General features: G+C 54.1%; 1 protein-coding gene across 3 annotated transcripts in view; it reads right to left on the reverse strand.

Moving 5' to 3' along the window:
- The window catches only part of VIPR2 (vasoactive intestinal peptide receptor 2), a 58177-nt gene that overhangs the window by 14006 nt on the left and 27544 nt on the right, over positions 1-16627 (reverse strand). For all 3 annotated transcript variants that reach the window (XM_072763296.1, XM_072763295.1, XM_025993721.2), the window contains one exon: positions 1346-1443. In XM_072763296.1, coding sequence (XP_072619397.1) covers positions 1346-1443 — 98 coding nt within the window. The remainder of the gene's footprint in view (positions 1-1345; positions 1444-16627) is intronic.

Consider the following 16627-nt stretch of genomic DNA (forward strand, 5'->3'; position numbering starts at 1 on the left):
GCTTACCTCCCTAAATTTTTTTTATCCTCAACAGTTTGAAGATTTAAAAATACATAGAAAAATACAGAAGATACTAGAATGTGTATCACTGTTGCACTAGAGTTTCTGTTCTTTTGAGACCTAGAACCTGATGGACTGTCCCCACATCCCCATGTCCCTCAAAGAGCAGTTCTGCTTTATGGGGACTGCCCCTCTCTTCCTGAGGTTTCCCTCCTGATGGAGCAGAGCTGCCTGGAAACACTCAGTGGGTCTTCAGCCCCTTCAGTCTTTACTTGCTTATGTCCCAGTATGGATCTCCTGACAGGTTATCTGTTAGTTTCTAAAACATTTCCTTTTGTTACATCATTGATTTTACCTGGTTACTGGCCACTATTTGAAATATATCTGTGTCAAGAGAAATAAGATCCATGGAGATCTAATCCCTGTTAAAGTAAGAGGAACACCATCCAGTTTACTGAGTGCTGGAGATTTAGTCCTGATTGTACTGACTGGCTCTTCCCAGACAGAAGCTTCTTTTCTGAAACTGGAGCCTCTCCCTCTGCCTCTGCCCAACCAGCTATGCACGGTGCATGTCATCAGTCACCAAAAACATGGCCCTCTGGTTCAGGTGGGTGGGAACTTGAACCTCAGATCAGGAGGAAAACTGGCAAAATCCAGAGCACATGCAACATGCCATGGAACATCCTTACAGCCACACTGTGCGGACCACGAAGGGAAGTGACTGTCCAGATCCCACCATGACTGGGTACAGGAACCCCCGCCGTCTGACTCCTGCCTTCGGAGTCTTCAACACTTTATAGTGTCTCTCAACACCATTGGAGCTGAGGCCCAGAACGTAGGCTTTCTGAAGGGAAGAGCCTCTGTTTGTACAAGGGATTTGCATAAGGGCTTAAGGGTTTAGTAAATAAAGGTCAAGTTGAAGGCTTACCCAAAGTCAGTATTATCTCTTTATTTATCTATCATCTATCAATTTATTTATTTATTTATTTTTAAAATATTTTATTTATTTATTCATGAGATACACAGAGAAAGGGAGACAGAGGCAGAGACACAGGCAGAGGGAGAAGCAGGCTCCATGCAGGGAGCCCGACGTGGGACTCCAGGATCATGCCCTGGGTGGAGGGCGGCACTAAACCGCTGAGCCACCTGGGCTGCCTGGTATTATCTCTTTATGTAAGAAATGCAGAGTCTTTAAATAAAAATATGAATATCAGCATCATATTTCACACTGGCTGCCCCAAGGGAGGTCTGCTGGCCTCACACGGAGAGGGAGGTTGACTGGCCCATGGGGCTCAAAGGCAGTATCCGGTCACAGACACCAGAATCACTCATTCCTGACACTTACCTGAAGACGCAAAGAATTACGCTTCCCGTTGTAAGGGAGACCAGGGAGGCACTGTAGCCCAGAGTGTAAATGGCCTTCACCAGGATGTAGAAGGTGATCTAGAAAGGAAACAAAACAGCCGTGAGCCTCGGCGGCCGCCGCTATCACCCAGCTCCCAGCCCGCCCAAGTGCCTCCCTCACCCAGGCACACAGCCAGCGTCGGCCCACCTCTGTCCTGAGCCCTCGTCTCATTAAATGCCCACCTTTCTCCTTAGAATTCGTTGTGAATGACTTTGTCTACAGCAGGGAGAGGGATGACCCGTGGGATCCCCAAATCTGCTGTCTGATCAGGATCCTGCTGTGGAAACCGGGGTGCCTCGGGGGGCTTCCCATGATGGAGCCCCAGGAAACAAGACCACTGGTAGGGCAAGCGAGTGTGTCCCAGCCTCCTAGGGCCTGAGAGGAGCAGCCACCCAGGAGACATGCTGCACACGCCGCATTCCTCTCAGCCTGTTCACACCAGCTTAGTGCAAACCCTAGAGAGCGGGTGGTGCCCACGGGGAGGCACCAGGCTGACCCCCCACTCCAGGGTCACTGAGCAAATGTGGGTCCAGGCTGTGGTAGGAGGAGCGGCCTGATGAGCCCTTGCTCCTGTGGCCTTGTGGGGTGCAGCAGCCGCAGCGGGTCAGCGGGTCCCTGTGGGCAGATCCATACCCACCGTCCACCCCAGAGTTGTTCTTTTCCATCAAGGTCATGCCCTTTCGAGGAGAGGGCTCCTTCACCTATTATCCTCAGTATTGCAGGCTTACTGTGGTGATGACATATTTCAGAAGCAAACTACAAAATGTGGGGAAAAAATGAGTTAATATTTAACGAGAAAATGAAGTTCATTGGCTAACCTCTCAAGTAGTTCCGGCATCAAGGTGAGCAAGAAGCTCCAACGGGCAAGCTCATGTACTAATCTGATTTTAGAAGGTTTTCCTTGTGAGCCCCGCGAGGCACACCAGGATCCCCATTTTAGACGTTAAAGAGGCCGCACCTGCGCTGTCATTCTTTTTAGCTCAAGAGGAGAGGAGTTGGCATCTGGCATTCTGAAAATGTCCTTGAAAACTCTGATTTTGAGTCTGTCCATTTTCTGTGCTCTGCTCCGAGTGAGGGATTACAAATAGGACCGGAGCATCCTGAGCGGCGTTTCAGCATCTCGTCTTGTGATCAGAGCTCATGTTAAATAACTGGAAAATGCAGTATTTCAAAACTATCAAAAGGATAGCAGACAATCTGCATGTGACGTGCACGTATCACACAACACCTAATACGTGCACACATGGAATAGATCCCATACGTGTAATAACCACAGCATCTATGGAATGCCTCCAGCAGTCGCCAGCCGAGGACAGCCGAGCCAGCCCCAGGAGACCCCAGACACCCTCACAGGGCACCTGATGGGCAGCCGAGTGGTTCCAGGGTTCCTGCACGTGGACGCTCATGACTCGTATCACTGCGCAGCCACGTTATTTGTTGTCAAGCTCTGGCCTCACTGTGTGTCTCGTCCCTCTGCCTGATTGTACCACCGCGTCCATCAGTCCCGTTGTGCTCCCTCGTGTTTATTTGTGTCCACCTTCAGCCTTTCTCCAGTCACAGTTCTTTTTCTGGTTTAATTTTTTCTGCCGGCGGCACGTTCCCTGGACAGATTTAATGAGGGCCTGTGACTGTGGATCCTGTCGGTCTTTCTGGAATGTCTGTTTCCCTTGGGTTTCTGAGTGGACGGTCCTCTTCTCCGCCTTCCCTCCTGCTCTGTGTGAGCCCAGCCCAAGGTCCCCGGTCTCTGGCATTAGTGGCCTCACCACATGGTCTGGCCCTGGGTTCCTCTAGTTAAGTGGGACAGTCAGGCTCTCCAAACTGGGGACCGGAGCCTCCCTCGGGCTGTGACCCCTGCGTCCTCTCCTCTCAGGACTGCTGTCAGAGTGACCGCCTGCCCGCCAGAGCCGTGCGGTCTCCCACTGTCAGCCCCCTGCGGCATCGGTGCTGCGTGTTCAATGGCCACTCTCCCCACTGAGAACCCCGTAACCTGCCGTACCCACGTTGGATTTCCCTGTGTAATGAATCTCCCTGAGTTTCATTTTTAGGCCTATTTTTCCCCAGTTAAGTTTTGGTTAGAGCATCTTGTTTCGGGTTTACATTTTTAATTTCTACTTTTTTTTTTTTAATATTTCAAATGCACTTATTTGCATCCTACACCTGCCTCCATTACCAGAAGTTTTGAGGATGTAACCTGTCATCTGCTGACTTTCACTCAGAGTGGCTTTTCCTTTGTGTGGTTTGTGCATTTGGATACAAGCCTGTCCTTGGAGTTGAGCTACAGGAGTCTGTAAGGTCTTGGCAAGGACGCTTCCTTCCTGGGACGCCTGTGCTCGCTCCTGCCAGCTTCCCTGCTGCTTCCAGCTCAGGACGCTCCCTGTGGCCGTCCCCACTCAGGGATGCTGCGCCACGCAGAGACATGAGTGCGAAACCCCACTTGCAGGAGGGAACGCCTGAGGTGACACATTTGTAGATTTTCCTCTGGGAAAGCGAGGGTGGATGAGAGGACATCCCCTGTCCCCTCCAGGGTCAGGCTTCTGGTGCAGCCCTCACGTCCAGCCCTTGCTGCCACCCATGCCGGCGGGCTGCTCACCCCATCTCTTCACGACGATCCAGCCATGATCTGGCTGCCCCTGCTGCCTGGAACCTGGTTCTCAGCTCTTTTATCGAGATTCTTTACTTTCTTAGAATCCCAGCCGTGGGTGTTAAAGCAACACTGTTACACCATATTTAGTATTTTTGAATACTGGGGATTTTTTTACCTTCAATTTCTTATAGATTTTTATTTCTGGCTGAACACATTTGGTATTACTGGTTAGTTTAATTTATTCTGCTCCACACATTTACTGACAACACTGAGCACAGTGCCTTGGGAGCTGGGGACCTGCACCCACGGGAGGGAACTCAATGTTTTCACCCCCAGACTGTCCCAGGAGAAAATGCACAAGCTGGAAATTGAAATCAGTAAGAATTAAAACATTTTTTCTACATTCACTAAAAAAAAATGAGAGAGAGAGAGAGAGAGAGAAGAATATCCACATTTCGATTTATATTACTCTGCTTAAAGCTGGTTTAGATTTTATGTATCTTACGTTTTCAGTCATTTAAGAAAGCTTAATTTGGTTCCTTGCAAATTGCCTCCATTAAGGCCGTTGCAAAGCAGAGCAGAGTCCAGCGAGAGCTGGACCTTCTGTGAGAGGCAGCCCTGGGAAAACATCACCAGGACAGAACGCATGACGTCCGCATGACGGCAACTGGGAACGCCAGGACCAACCACAGCCACATAGTTCCATACAGGGTGGAGCAGAGGGGAAACTTTCTCACAGCCAGCTTTTAAGAGAAGGAGGCAAATTGCAAGAAAACAATCTGGGGTCTGTGCAGGAGGAAGGAGGAGGGACACCTTCTGGGGATTTTCTGTGCACATCTCATCTCCCACACAGCACCACCTATGTGGACAGAGCTGAAAAATAAGAATTTCTGTTTAGGAGGTGAGCCCTGTGGAGCTGTGTTTTTCCCTGAGGCGAGTGTAAATCTATTTTCATTCCAAGTGGCTAAAGCCAGCTCGTGGCTCCGAGTACTGCAGAGGGTCTACCCAGGGGCCCCTGCCCCAGACTGCCTGCCCCTCTGAGGTCTCCAGCCTCACACCCCTTCCAGAGGGCCCATCCCCATTTGGGGCCTTCAAAGGAAATGCTCGGTTCTGCGTGTCCCCGGGATCCCTGGCCCCGAGGACTGTACTCCACTGTGCATGATCTCCAGCTGCTCTCAGATTGATCTCCAGACCCCTACTCACACCCACCTGGACCCAAGGACTGGGCTCCCCCTTGGGAGCCACAAAGGGAGTTCAGCCGATAAGGAGGAAACCATGAATGTTAGAAAGATTGTTCCCAAGAGGACAGAGGGAAAGCTTTGCCCTTTTACTCCAAATCCAGATGAGACAGATGAACACAGTCCTGGGAGCTGGTAAACTGAATTCACTGTATATAAAAAAATAGCAGCAAAAGCACAGTTGTATTGCCCACCACATCACAGGGATCAGATATTTGTGGGATGAATGAATGAATGATGGCAATTGGCAGAGAAGAGAGCACAGGTAAGTAGAACAGACACGCATAATCAGACGGATATAAAATCCTGTCCCTCATGGGACATGGTATGTATGATTATAAATTGAAAAGAGCAATGAAAGTAATGACTATCCAATATTTTTCTTGCATACACTTCTAAAGAATAAAATTAGAGCTAGAAAAGCAGTCATGCATCTGAAAAATGTAACATGGGAGCGTTTCATAACAAGTGTGTCAAGATTATCATCAGAGGCATAATCACAGCTTCAAATGCCTTTGTTCATAAATACGAAGATAAAGCATCAACTACAGAAGCCAGAAAAATAACAGAACGAGCCAAATAAAGCAAGAAGGGAATAGTGCTGGCAGCACCAGGTGGAATCAGGAGGCAGGCTCCCCAGGAGACAACGGGGCCACAAGTCTGAGGTTTTTTTTTGACATCAGTATGAAATGCCCAGAACAGTGAGTACTCTGCAAATGCTTGAGGACATGAGCACCTTGGGAGGCGATCAGATTAACGACAAGCTTCAGGGCGGTTTTCTTTCGTGCAGGCCAATAGAAGAGATACTTTGCCAAGTATCAGAAGGAGAAAAATAATGAGAAACAAATATCTAAATTGTATTTCACACCCACACTCACATGGTTTAATCAAAGCACTAAAGTCTGTGCTAACAAAGTCAACATTTTAAGGAAATGGATAATATTCGGGGAGTGTAAAAATGATCACAACAGCTTTGAGGAAAACCTAAAAGTATCAATAACCAGGGAGGAAGATTTTAATGAGCTGGTGAGATGTGATCCATAAAAGTGGCACTGGATCCAGCCGCTCAGACAGGTGAGTTCTTTCCATCTTATCTGAGGCAACTTGTTCCTGGACATAATCATCCCAGAGTAGAATAAGCAAAGAGAAAGCACGACATTCATGAAACCACAGTGAGTCTGGTAGCAAAGCTGGACAATAAACTAAAACAAACAAAAATCATAGAGGAAACAGCTCAAGTAACCATGATCCCCTTTGCTCCCGCAGCCATGGCCACCGCGCTCCCGGTCCAGCCACCCACCTGGCCCTGGGGGGTATCCACCTCCACTGGGGATGGACACGAGCTCCCACCGCGGCCTCTCGCCCCTTCCTGGTCCCCAGCATCACTCTCCCTGTCCCTTTCATCCTTCCCCATGTTTTGGTGGGTTTCCATCTTGGCTCAGGCTCTGCATACTCTCTACCGGGTCTCAGCCACCGCACACGCTGCTGACTCAGGAATCAGAACCCCCAATAGCTCCAGGTGTTCCGTCCCCTGGCCTTCTAGAACTTTCTACATGTGCATGTCTAGGCATCTCGCGCTCAGCCCGCTTGAAACCCAGTGCATAAGACACCCCTTTATCAGCGGCCCTTGGCCTTACGTCGGCCTCCTACAGCCCCTCTCCAACTCCTGACCATCATGTACTGAATGTCACCACACAGGAGTTCAGGGTCACCTTCGTGTGCCGTCGGCCACACACCATCAAGCAGTCAGTTAGTGAGCCCCACTGTGCAGGGGAGGGTCTGTCCTCCTCTGAGCTTGCTTCTTCCCCACCCAGGAGGCACGTGCCCTCTATGCTCTGTCCATTCCACAGTGGCTCCTGCGCCAGTGGCTGCTGGGCCTGCACACAGCTGAGGATACCAGGTGCCCAGCAGCCACGATATTAGGATCCACACTGGGGCTCTCCCAGTGTGACCCCTAGACCGCAGAACCGCAGTAACAGTGTCAAGTGCAAACTCTCAGACCCCACCTGTGCCTGCCTGGCCTAGAACCAGGAGCCTGCCGTGATTCTGACACAAATCGTTCCAGAACCTCTCTGGTCTACAATGCAGACAGGGTCAAAGTGGCTGGTGAAAATCCTTCCTAGGTCCCTCTGCTGTAATGAGGCACCTGCTGGCTGCTCCCCACCCCTGACCCTCCTGTAACAAGGCGGTTGCATCGCTCGCGCCCTCACTGCTGTCCACATGCTGTGTCTCTGCATCTCCGACTTTACTCCCCTGCCCACCACTCAGCGTTTTCGTCAGGGGGTCCTCCTTTGGGGAGTCGCCCCCACAGGCTCTGTCCCGTTGTCAGCTGGTCACACCCAGTCACACCATGTTGGCTGCAGCTCCAGGAGCACACACGTGCCTCAACCCCTTCTGCTCCCCTGAGGGCTTCTGGGAACCGGGATCATGAAGCTCCACGGTTCTCAACTGTCTCCTCACTATGTTGTCTGATCTTCAAACTGAGGTGGATAAGGAGGCCAGTGTGATGACCTAGCCCAGCAGCCCCAGGGGGAGCAGAAGCAGGACAGCACCACCAGGGCAGGAGGACCTAGGTTGGACCCCAGCACTGGGTCAGGCCTCTATCCTCTGTCTGTAAAGCAGGAAAGACAATGGCAACGCCACTCCCTTTGTTGTAAGGACCTGTACTTAGTGCCTAAGCAGGAAGCTGGATAGCAGAAGGACCTGGGGTCTCATGGAGCATCGGGGCTGAAGCCGCGATGAATGGGGACCTCGTTAAAACTGGCAGGGAGACAGGAGTGAAGTGACTGAGCCTGGGGACGCGGTCCCTCTGATGCAGCTGCACCCTGCTTGCATGGTGCACACGGACTTCTCCCAGGACAAGGTACTGATCTCCCAGGTCCTGGTTCTTGCACCTCTTCCAGAGGTTCCTAAGGTTACAGAGGGCTCAGGTATGGACGGCACCTCTGCTCCTGAGTGTGACTCACACGGCGTCTCTGTGGGAAAACAGCCTCTAAGTTATTAAAACCCTGCCATCCCCAAACCAGGGGGATACCCGAAAACCCAGGCAGCCATAGATGTAGCCACTGGGGGTCCACCAAACGGGTTAACTGCCTTGGTGGTTTTCTCCAGGGAGCAGATGCTCTGGATTTCCTATTCTTAGCTGCAAGCGCAGCCCGAGAACAGAACAGCATGCCCTGATGCAGAGTGAGAGCCAGGGGCCGGGACCCGAGCTGGCCAGGCCTTGGGGCCTCAGAAGGGATGTGAATGCCAGGCAGCTGGCAACAGGAGACATCTCCACTTACAGAGATCATAAATGAAGAGCACGTTTGAGGTCCGAGGCTTCAGCAACTTGTGATTTCATTTTCTATCACAAATAAACACTCCCTTTTATATTTAACTTGGTATTTTAACATTGTTGTCTTCCTGCTTGGTCCCTGCCTGGCACAGCCTGCACAGATGAGGGACCCGCCTGGGGTTAGAGCCTGGCCAGTGGAGGCCTTTGTTCCCAGCCTGTGAAGTCGTGACATTTTCTTACATGGAAAGGGCTGTGAACACCAAATGGGACCTGAGTGCTCACAGGCTGGGGCACCCTGCAGGCCGCATGACCAGGCAGCCACGTCCCACAGCCCTGAGCACAAACACCAGACAACCCTGGTCCCCTGTGGATGCAGGATCACATGTTGGAGGCTGATTAGCTTGGAGAAGACCTTCCTCAGCATCATCACAAAATCAGAAAGACAAAACTGTCCAGGGGTAGGTGCTTCCTGTGTCCAACCCTGGAGCAGCCAGCATGGCCCTGAGGCCCTGGAGGCAGTGTTGGGCCCCTGCCCTCTGGTGGCTGCTGAGGTGGGTGAGCAGACGCTTTGCTCAGTCAGCTTCCAGCTGGTGGTCCTGCCTGGGAGGCGGACGTCCCAGAAAGAGACCGGGCTGCCCTTGCTGTCAGCCCATCGTGGGGCCTGCTTCCTGAGCCGCGTAGCAGGTGTGTCGCACAAGGGCACATGCATATCCTGTCCTAACTTTCCACGAACATACATCTGTGCCGCGGCTCCAATGGTAGGCAGGGCCCCTCTCGGGGAACATGGAAGGCCCAGCCGGCGTTTTCCAAACAGTGAGTCATAACCAGGGTGACCACACAGCCTGATTTGCCCAGGCCAGGCCTGGTTTGCATCTGGTGTCCGGAGTGATTATTAATGACTCCCCCTTTCTCTCTCAAGAGGCCAGGTTGGCCGACATACGATGTACTCACCCCATTATAACCCATTAGTCAGTTATGCAATCACTTTAGTGGGCAGCAACCAAGCGTTAACGAGGAGCAGCACAGAAAGTGTGGTTTTGTGAAATGTGTGTGCTGGGCTGCAGCGTGAGGTAGATTTCCAGCCGCGCTTTAACAAAGGCATCGGGGGGCCAGAGCCTGCGGACTCAGCTCGGCACCATCCCAGAAGCTTTCCGGGGGGAAGCCAGGTCCGCCTGTCACCTCTCCTTCAGCAACGTCGTGAGGCAGACACCCAGCTGCATTCTCTTCTGAACCTACTGATGCCCTCGTCACACGCGTCACTGTCTGGAAAACCCCGGTCTCTCCCGGTCCCTCCTAGTCATGATTCATGGCCCAGCACCTAGTGCTCTTTGTGCCACTGAGGCTCAGGTAGCTTGTGTGTCAGAGTGGGTCCCACCTGGACGAGAAGGCACAGCTCCGGTCCTTGGTGCACGTAACAACCAGGTGGTGGAGGAGCAAGGGCCAACCCACATTTCTAGCTCCTGCTTCAGACCCAACAGCCAAGGTGAAAGCAGGGGCAAGAAGAGGTAGGCAGTGGGAGCTGGGGCAGGAGCGCTCAGCAGGGCAGGGGGACAGGGTGGCGAGGCTGGCCAGGTGTGCAGCAGCCCCTGGGCCCGAGACCCAATACCAGGTGCCTGAGACACAATACCAGGTGCTTGTCCTGACTCAGGACTCACGCGTCACCGTCCCTGTGGTGGCAGACAAGGGTTCAGGGCCTGAGGCGTGCTCCGCTTGGAGGACAAGCTGCAGTGTGGCAGCCCAGGGGCCTTTGCCTCAGTGCCTTTGGGGCCACGGTGGGAGTTCGGGCACCCACGGAGCAGCAGCCCTCTGTTGGACTACAAGGAGGTGCCTATTCTCACTGTAAAGGCTCTGCAGCAACTCTGCCAACATTCCTAAGGGGAAAGGCTATGGGGAGAGCATCCTATGGGCTCAAGCTCGAGGGCAGTGCCCCTATTTCAGCCATGCCATGGATGCTCCTTTGCTGGTGTGCAGGCCTCAGAGGGAAAAGGACTATCTTTTAAAATCCAAATATGACATTTCCCAGGTAAACAGCTGTAGATATTTTGGAACATTTTATCCCACCTGAATGTCACTGTGAGAAACATCAAACCCACAGATGGCCCTTTACAGAGTCACAGGCCTATGTTCTTCAGAAACATGGTGTCATGTAGGGAAAGACTGAAGAATGTTCCAGACGGGAAACCACTGAAGAGCCTGGCAGGGCAGGTGCAGCAGGGCTTTGTCCCAGGACCTGGATGGGATTGGGGTCCTGATGGGGAGGCAGACATGTGCTGAGCCTCAGGAGGGCACCCTCACATTGTAAGGGGTAGGAAGACGTGTGTGCAGCCTGCGACAGGTGGCCAGGTGCCCACACAGCACCTGTGACCTGGGCAGCCATGCACACACGGGACATGCTGCCCAGAGCATCCGGCTGGAGGCAGGAAGGGCATCGCTGAACCCCGTGTGTAGCTGGGTGTCCTCACTGTCCCCACAAAGTCTAGGATTAAGAGGCAAACAGTACTGAGAAGAGGTTTGACAAACTTGGCATAAGTGTAAATGGAGTTTTTTTGGACTAAAATTAGATTTTATTTGAACAAAAATAATATATGTTTACTTCTGGAAAAAGTAGTAAGTATAACAAGGATATGTTTAAAAGGGCAAACCTAGTGACCACAAGGACCTTCTGGGCGCAAGGAGTTTGTCCTTGGTCAGCGCTTCTCCTGGCCCTCGGAGCCATGGCCCCACAGTCTTCACAGCGCCCACAGCTGACAGGGCTGCCACTCCACCCTCCCCTGCTGTTCCCAATGGAGCCCTCGTCCCCGTGAATCGGACATTCCCGGTGTCCACCCTCCTTCTGCTATTGCAGTTGGTCCCCACGTCAGTGCATCAAGTGGAGGAACCAGTGGGGCCCTTCGGTGAACATCAGTGGCCCCACCTACCAGAGGACCCGTGCTTCCTCTGCTGACCGGAGGGCCCGGTCAGGGCAGCTGGCACCTCGCACTTGCAGGCACTAATTACCTGAGCCCCAAAAGCCTGAGCCCCCAGGCAAGGCGGCTCATTGACAAGCCCAAGGGAAGGGAGGGGCCAGGGAGGCCAGCCTGTCACAGGAGGCCCCTGGCTCGAGGACACACAGGTCCCTACCACCACTGGGTAAGAGACTCAGGCCTTGCCCATGCGTGCAGGATGCTGGATGCAAAGTGGAGCCCTCCCACCCCTGTGAGGCTCTGTGGGCCTCCTTCCCCAGTGACCGTTTTCTCATTATATTTCCTTCTTAGCTTCTCATCCAGATTCTCCTCTGGCCTTGGAAAGACTCAGTCCTTCATCAGGCAGGAACTACGGATCACTGCCACGGGCTCAGTCAACACTAGCAGGAGATGGCTGATGGCCTTGCACGTCTGGTGAATCCTCTGAATGTCATCTATGCTCCCGGGCAGCGTTGAGCCTGGATCTGGGTCGGCGGGCTGGGGAAGAGCCCTGCACCCCGGGCAGCAGTATGTCGTGCACGCTGGTGGCAGCATTCTGGACCAGGCTTCATCCGAGGCTCTCCCTCTGCATCCCAGCTGCATCTCCGCGCCCAGTCTTGGTGCCCACCTCATGGCATAGGCCCTCAGTGTCACCCACTGCTGATGGGCAGGCACCCACATGACCCTAAGAACCACGGGGGACGCTCCCTCCTGCAGTCTGATGGGAAACAAGGCACATGCAGGCCTCACAGCTGCTTCAGAGGCTGGAGTAACCTGGTAACTGGCCCCGAGGCAAGGACCTCGGGTGAGCTCGCAAACCCAAGTCTGCTGCCTGGAGGTACACACTGGCTCAGGGCTTGAATCCTGGCTCTGAGGGTCCCCAGGGGAGCCCGCCCCGAGCCGTGGGGCAGCATCATGCTCCCACGGTCCCCGTGAGGTATGAGCGAAGCGCCAAGGTGCGCCTGACCCCAGAGAGCCCCAGACAGGGGGTGGCCATAAGCTGGGCCGTCAGGGTGGGGGCCGGGGGGGCGCTCCCCACGAGGCAGAGAGAGTTACTGGTGCATCTGAAAGCTGATTGGAGACTGTGAAAATATGTTTAGGGAGATGGCATAATATGGAAGAAATGTGTCCACTTGATGCATGGGGAGGCTGAGACGCCAGACGGCTCTGTTGGCTAAATTTAGCTGAAGCGCTTTTTATTCAAGAACCACGTTAGCAAATATATAACACAGAGGACACGTGGGGGGCACCGCCTTGCATGTCCACCGCACAGGACGCCAGTGTGTCTGCAGCACTGCTGTCCTCTGGTGGTTCAGGGTGTGCAGCCAAAAGCACCACCGCGAATGCTGACGAAGCACAGAAGGGGGCAGGTGCTGTCTGGGGTCCTTGTACATCGTCTGGAGGCTCCTGATACTCAGGAGAAAGAGACCTCCCACCCAGCCCCACTGAGACCTGTGAGGACTGCAATGTTTCTAGGCGCTTCCATGTTTCACCAGCTTTCAGCCTGCCTGGGAGGCCGGAGTGGTGTAGACATTGGGCAGCAGAGACCTGAGGCAAGGAGACTGGCCCCAGTGGGCACTCAAGATAGAGCCACAAGACAGCCTTTGCTGCGGGAAAACAGCCAAGAGACTGGGGTCAGGGGAGCCAATGTGCTGAGGTCAAGGGAGCCTCAGGGTGCAGCGGGCCTGGGGGACAGTGGTTTCGACGGGAGAAGAACATGGACGGGGAAGGTCTGGCATGGCAACCAGGGGCCTGTGACAGTCCGAGCCATGCCTGGCCAGCTTCAGGGGCCCGCTGTGGCTTGTGGGAGCAGGAAGGGGAGGTCCAGGGCACCGCCAGACCTGCTGCCTCGGCCCACAATGAGAAGCCGCTCCCCTTCCTGTCACATCTGAGGGGCCTCTGGGGTCTTCGGGCAGCGTCTTCCTCCGTGGTCTCCCCATTCCTGGGGTGGCTTTACCTTCCATCCCCTCACCACATGGAGCCAAGCCTGTGGCTTCTGTGGAGGCTAATTTTTTTCCCTTGAATTTAATTAATCCTGAAGCCAACAAAGTTTGCACACGCAGCACCCAGAGCAGAGTCGGGCTGTGCGAGAGCAGGAAATCCAATTAATACCAGGGAGCCGGGAGGACACGGAGCTGCTGATAAGATGAGGAGCGACATCGGAGGCCAAGGTCGCTGGGCTGCCCGCCAGCCCCCGGCCCCCAGCCACGGAGCAGACCCAGCTGGGGCAGCGACCCGCTGGGCCCTCGGGACTGCCGACACCGCGTGGTTCTCGTCCTCGACACGATCCCTTCAACAACCAAGTATTCGGAGTATGTGAACGGCGGAAACGGCTGTCAGGAAGACAAGTTATGCACTTTGGTTTCGTGCCATCATTCTCTTCGCTTCCACACGTTAAATATTTTGATTTTCTAATCCATTAGGAGGGAATATGCATTCACGATATTTGTAAAATCTCTGAAATGTTTAATTAAGAAGAAAAATAGCTCTTCAAACTGGATGGAGAAGTATTAGAGAAGCAGAGACACTGTGCTCCCTGCCAGCGGGGTTTACTGAGTCACACACTTCCCGGAGGGCCTGGAAGACTTCCCCATCAGTTTTCCTGGAAATGCCACCTCCGGTGTGACCCAGGGGACGCCTGGAAACAGGGGCGGCCTCGACTGGTCCAGCAAGCCAGCGTCGCCTCCAAGATCAGCACCCGCCCTCCCACGGCGACTCCTCTACAGCCACAGTGGACCTGTAATAACCGAGGATGCACTTGGACACCGCTGTTCCCAGGACACCTGTATTTGTGGGATGGATGAAAGAGGACAGGGACCTGCAACTGGCTGTGGATGACACTGCTGTGGGGTGCACGCTGCTTCTACCCCACGCAGGCGTCTGGGGCATCCACGGACGGGGTGGGCGGGTGGACGTGGGGGGTCAGAGCCCCTTGCCCCCAACCACGGAGGCCCGAGACTGTCCCAGTCCCCAGGGCCTGTCTTCTGTGCCTGGAACGGTCTGACGGCCTCCAGCAGGGCTGTCCGGGAGGCGGGTGATGGGGAGCCGCTCCTGCAGCCCTGCACCATGAGGAGGGGCATCTCCATTCCTGGTCCCCGGAGCACTTCTTGCTGCAGAAACAGTTCTGAAGGAAGCTGGGGGTAAACTCGGCCCCAGCTCGAGACTTATCCTTGGAAAGCCAACAGAAGCATCTCCTGGTTCGTCATCACATACCCAACGGCAAGAGGGGGCAAGTCTCAAACCTGAAATCCTCAGGTATCCTCCTATGAAAACGCCTTCTGAGTTCAGACTTGACCTCAGCAGGTCACTGACACTGGGCTTCGCCCTGGGGGACCTGCACTTGCGGCCTTGGTCACATAACTGCCCTCCCTGTGTCTTCCAGCAGTGGTAGCTAAATGGCCGCCAGAACCCCCAGACCCCAGGGCCTTCCTGCCCCACAGATAACTCACGAGGGACTGACATCTCACCGAGGCTTCTCGCTGAGTCAGTAAACACCAAAGCAACGTGAAATATGTCCAGGGCTGAGCTCGGTCCTGGCAGGTAGGCCTCACCTGGCCAGTGTGCAGAGCCCATGTGGCCACACCCCACGCCAGCAGGACAAATGGCTCCCGCCGCCGACAGCACACAGCCCAGGAGGAGGTCAGGAGGAGGAGGAACCGCCAGGATGTTCTGTGGCGCCAGGTTCTGAGTACGTGACGTTTCAGTGATGTCCCAGGAGCTGTCCTGTAACTTGGCTGCGGTGCTCACAGACGGCTCATGTGTCCTGAGGGATGTGCAGGATGTAATGCAGGTGGGCAGCAGGTGCACATGGGCCCCACAGAGGCTCCCTCTGCCAGAGGGGCTGCTAGCGCCCCCCCCCCCCCCAAGGCATTGCCTGCAGCCTGTGGCTGCTCGCAGAGAACACGTTGACTACATCTGACATGGAAAATCTCAGTGACTGCACAACAGAAACAGAGCTGGGGCCTCCAAACTGGTCACACCCAAGCCTCGGTGTCTCCATCTGTAAGGTGGGCTGTCACCAAGATGCAGCCAGACAAGGGGCGGGAGCTGTGCATGACCATCGGTGTGTGAGACAGTGAGGTCTGCATGTCACACATAAAGGGTCGTATGTACGGAGATGCAGAATCAGCTTGATGGAGGGACTCATTTCACAATTTACATACATACACGCATCCAACATCATCCTGCACGCGGGCATGCCATGGAGACAGGTTCATTCCAGACCGTGCAGCACAGCAATTTCCCAACAAAGGGGGTCCAGCGACTTGTTTGCTTTCCTGGGGCTTATAAGACCTACGTTCCTACCACACTCTAGTCTCTTAATGTACCAGAGTGTCATGTCTGTGAAAATGATGAATGTAGCTTAAAGATCCTTTATTGTTAAAAAATGCTGATCATCACCTGAGCTCTCCGTGCATCCTAACTGCCAATCACAGGCGACTGTAACAAATATAATGATCACAAGAACGTTAGAAATACGGCCTGAATTAGCAAAACATGATGCAGGGAGATGAAGAACAATTACTGTTAGACGACTGGCCACCGTGGACCCTCTGTCAGTGTCACCACAGCCTTTGGTTTGTAAGAACACAGTACGCTCCAAGTGTGACACAGTGAGGGACGCCTGGGGTGGTCCCACGTCATACCTCAGGCACACTCGGCAGGAAGGCCCACATGAGACTGTGCTGAGGAGCGACCTGGCTCACGCGTGCCCTGCACCACCTTGGCCGCACCAGCATCACTTCGGGGGACACTGGCTGAGACGGAAGGACTTCCATTTCTAGAACTTGGTAATGTGGTGGCAAAGGAACCAGCTTTATACCCCAAATTTTAGTGAGGAGAGCAAACACATGAAAGACGAGTGGATCCCCTGGAAACGGGCGTGACGGTGAGGCCAGGTGCCGGGAAGCCCCTCTGGCTCTCTCAGAGCACCTCAGCACATCCTCACCCAGTGGGTGCTTGCAGGGGAGGCGTGGGCACAGCTCGATTTCAGGCTCACAGGGCGTTTGTTCACCTGGGGCTAACACAGCCTCAGGGAGGGGGTGGGGGGCAGCCCGAGGGAGAGCGGTCACCTGGTTTTCTGGTGGCGAACAAAGCAAATCCACTGTCACATGGTGCTGCGGGGGGAGCCCAGGGTGGAGCAGGTCCTACTGGCCGTGGCATTCATGGGGTCACGCACCC

Source organism: Vulpes vulpes, chromosome 7, assembly GCF_048418805.1.
Source record: "Vulpes vulpes isolate BD-2025 chromosome 7, VulVul3, whole genome shotgun sequence".
In the NCBI taxonomy this organism is placed as follows: domain Eukaryota; kingdom Metazoa; phylum Chordata; class Mammalia; order Carnivora; family Canidae; genus Vulpes; species Vulpes vulpes.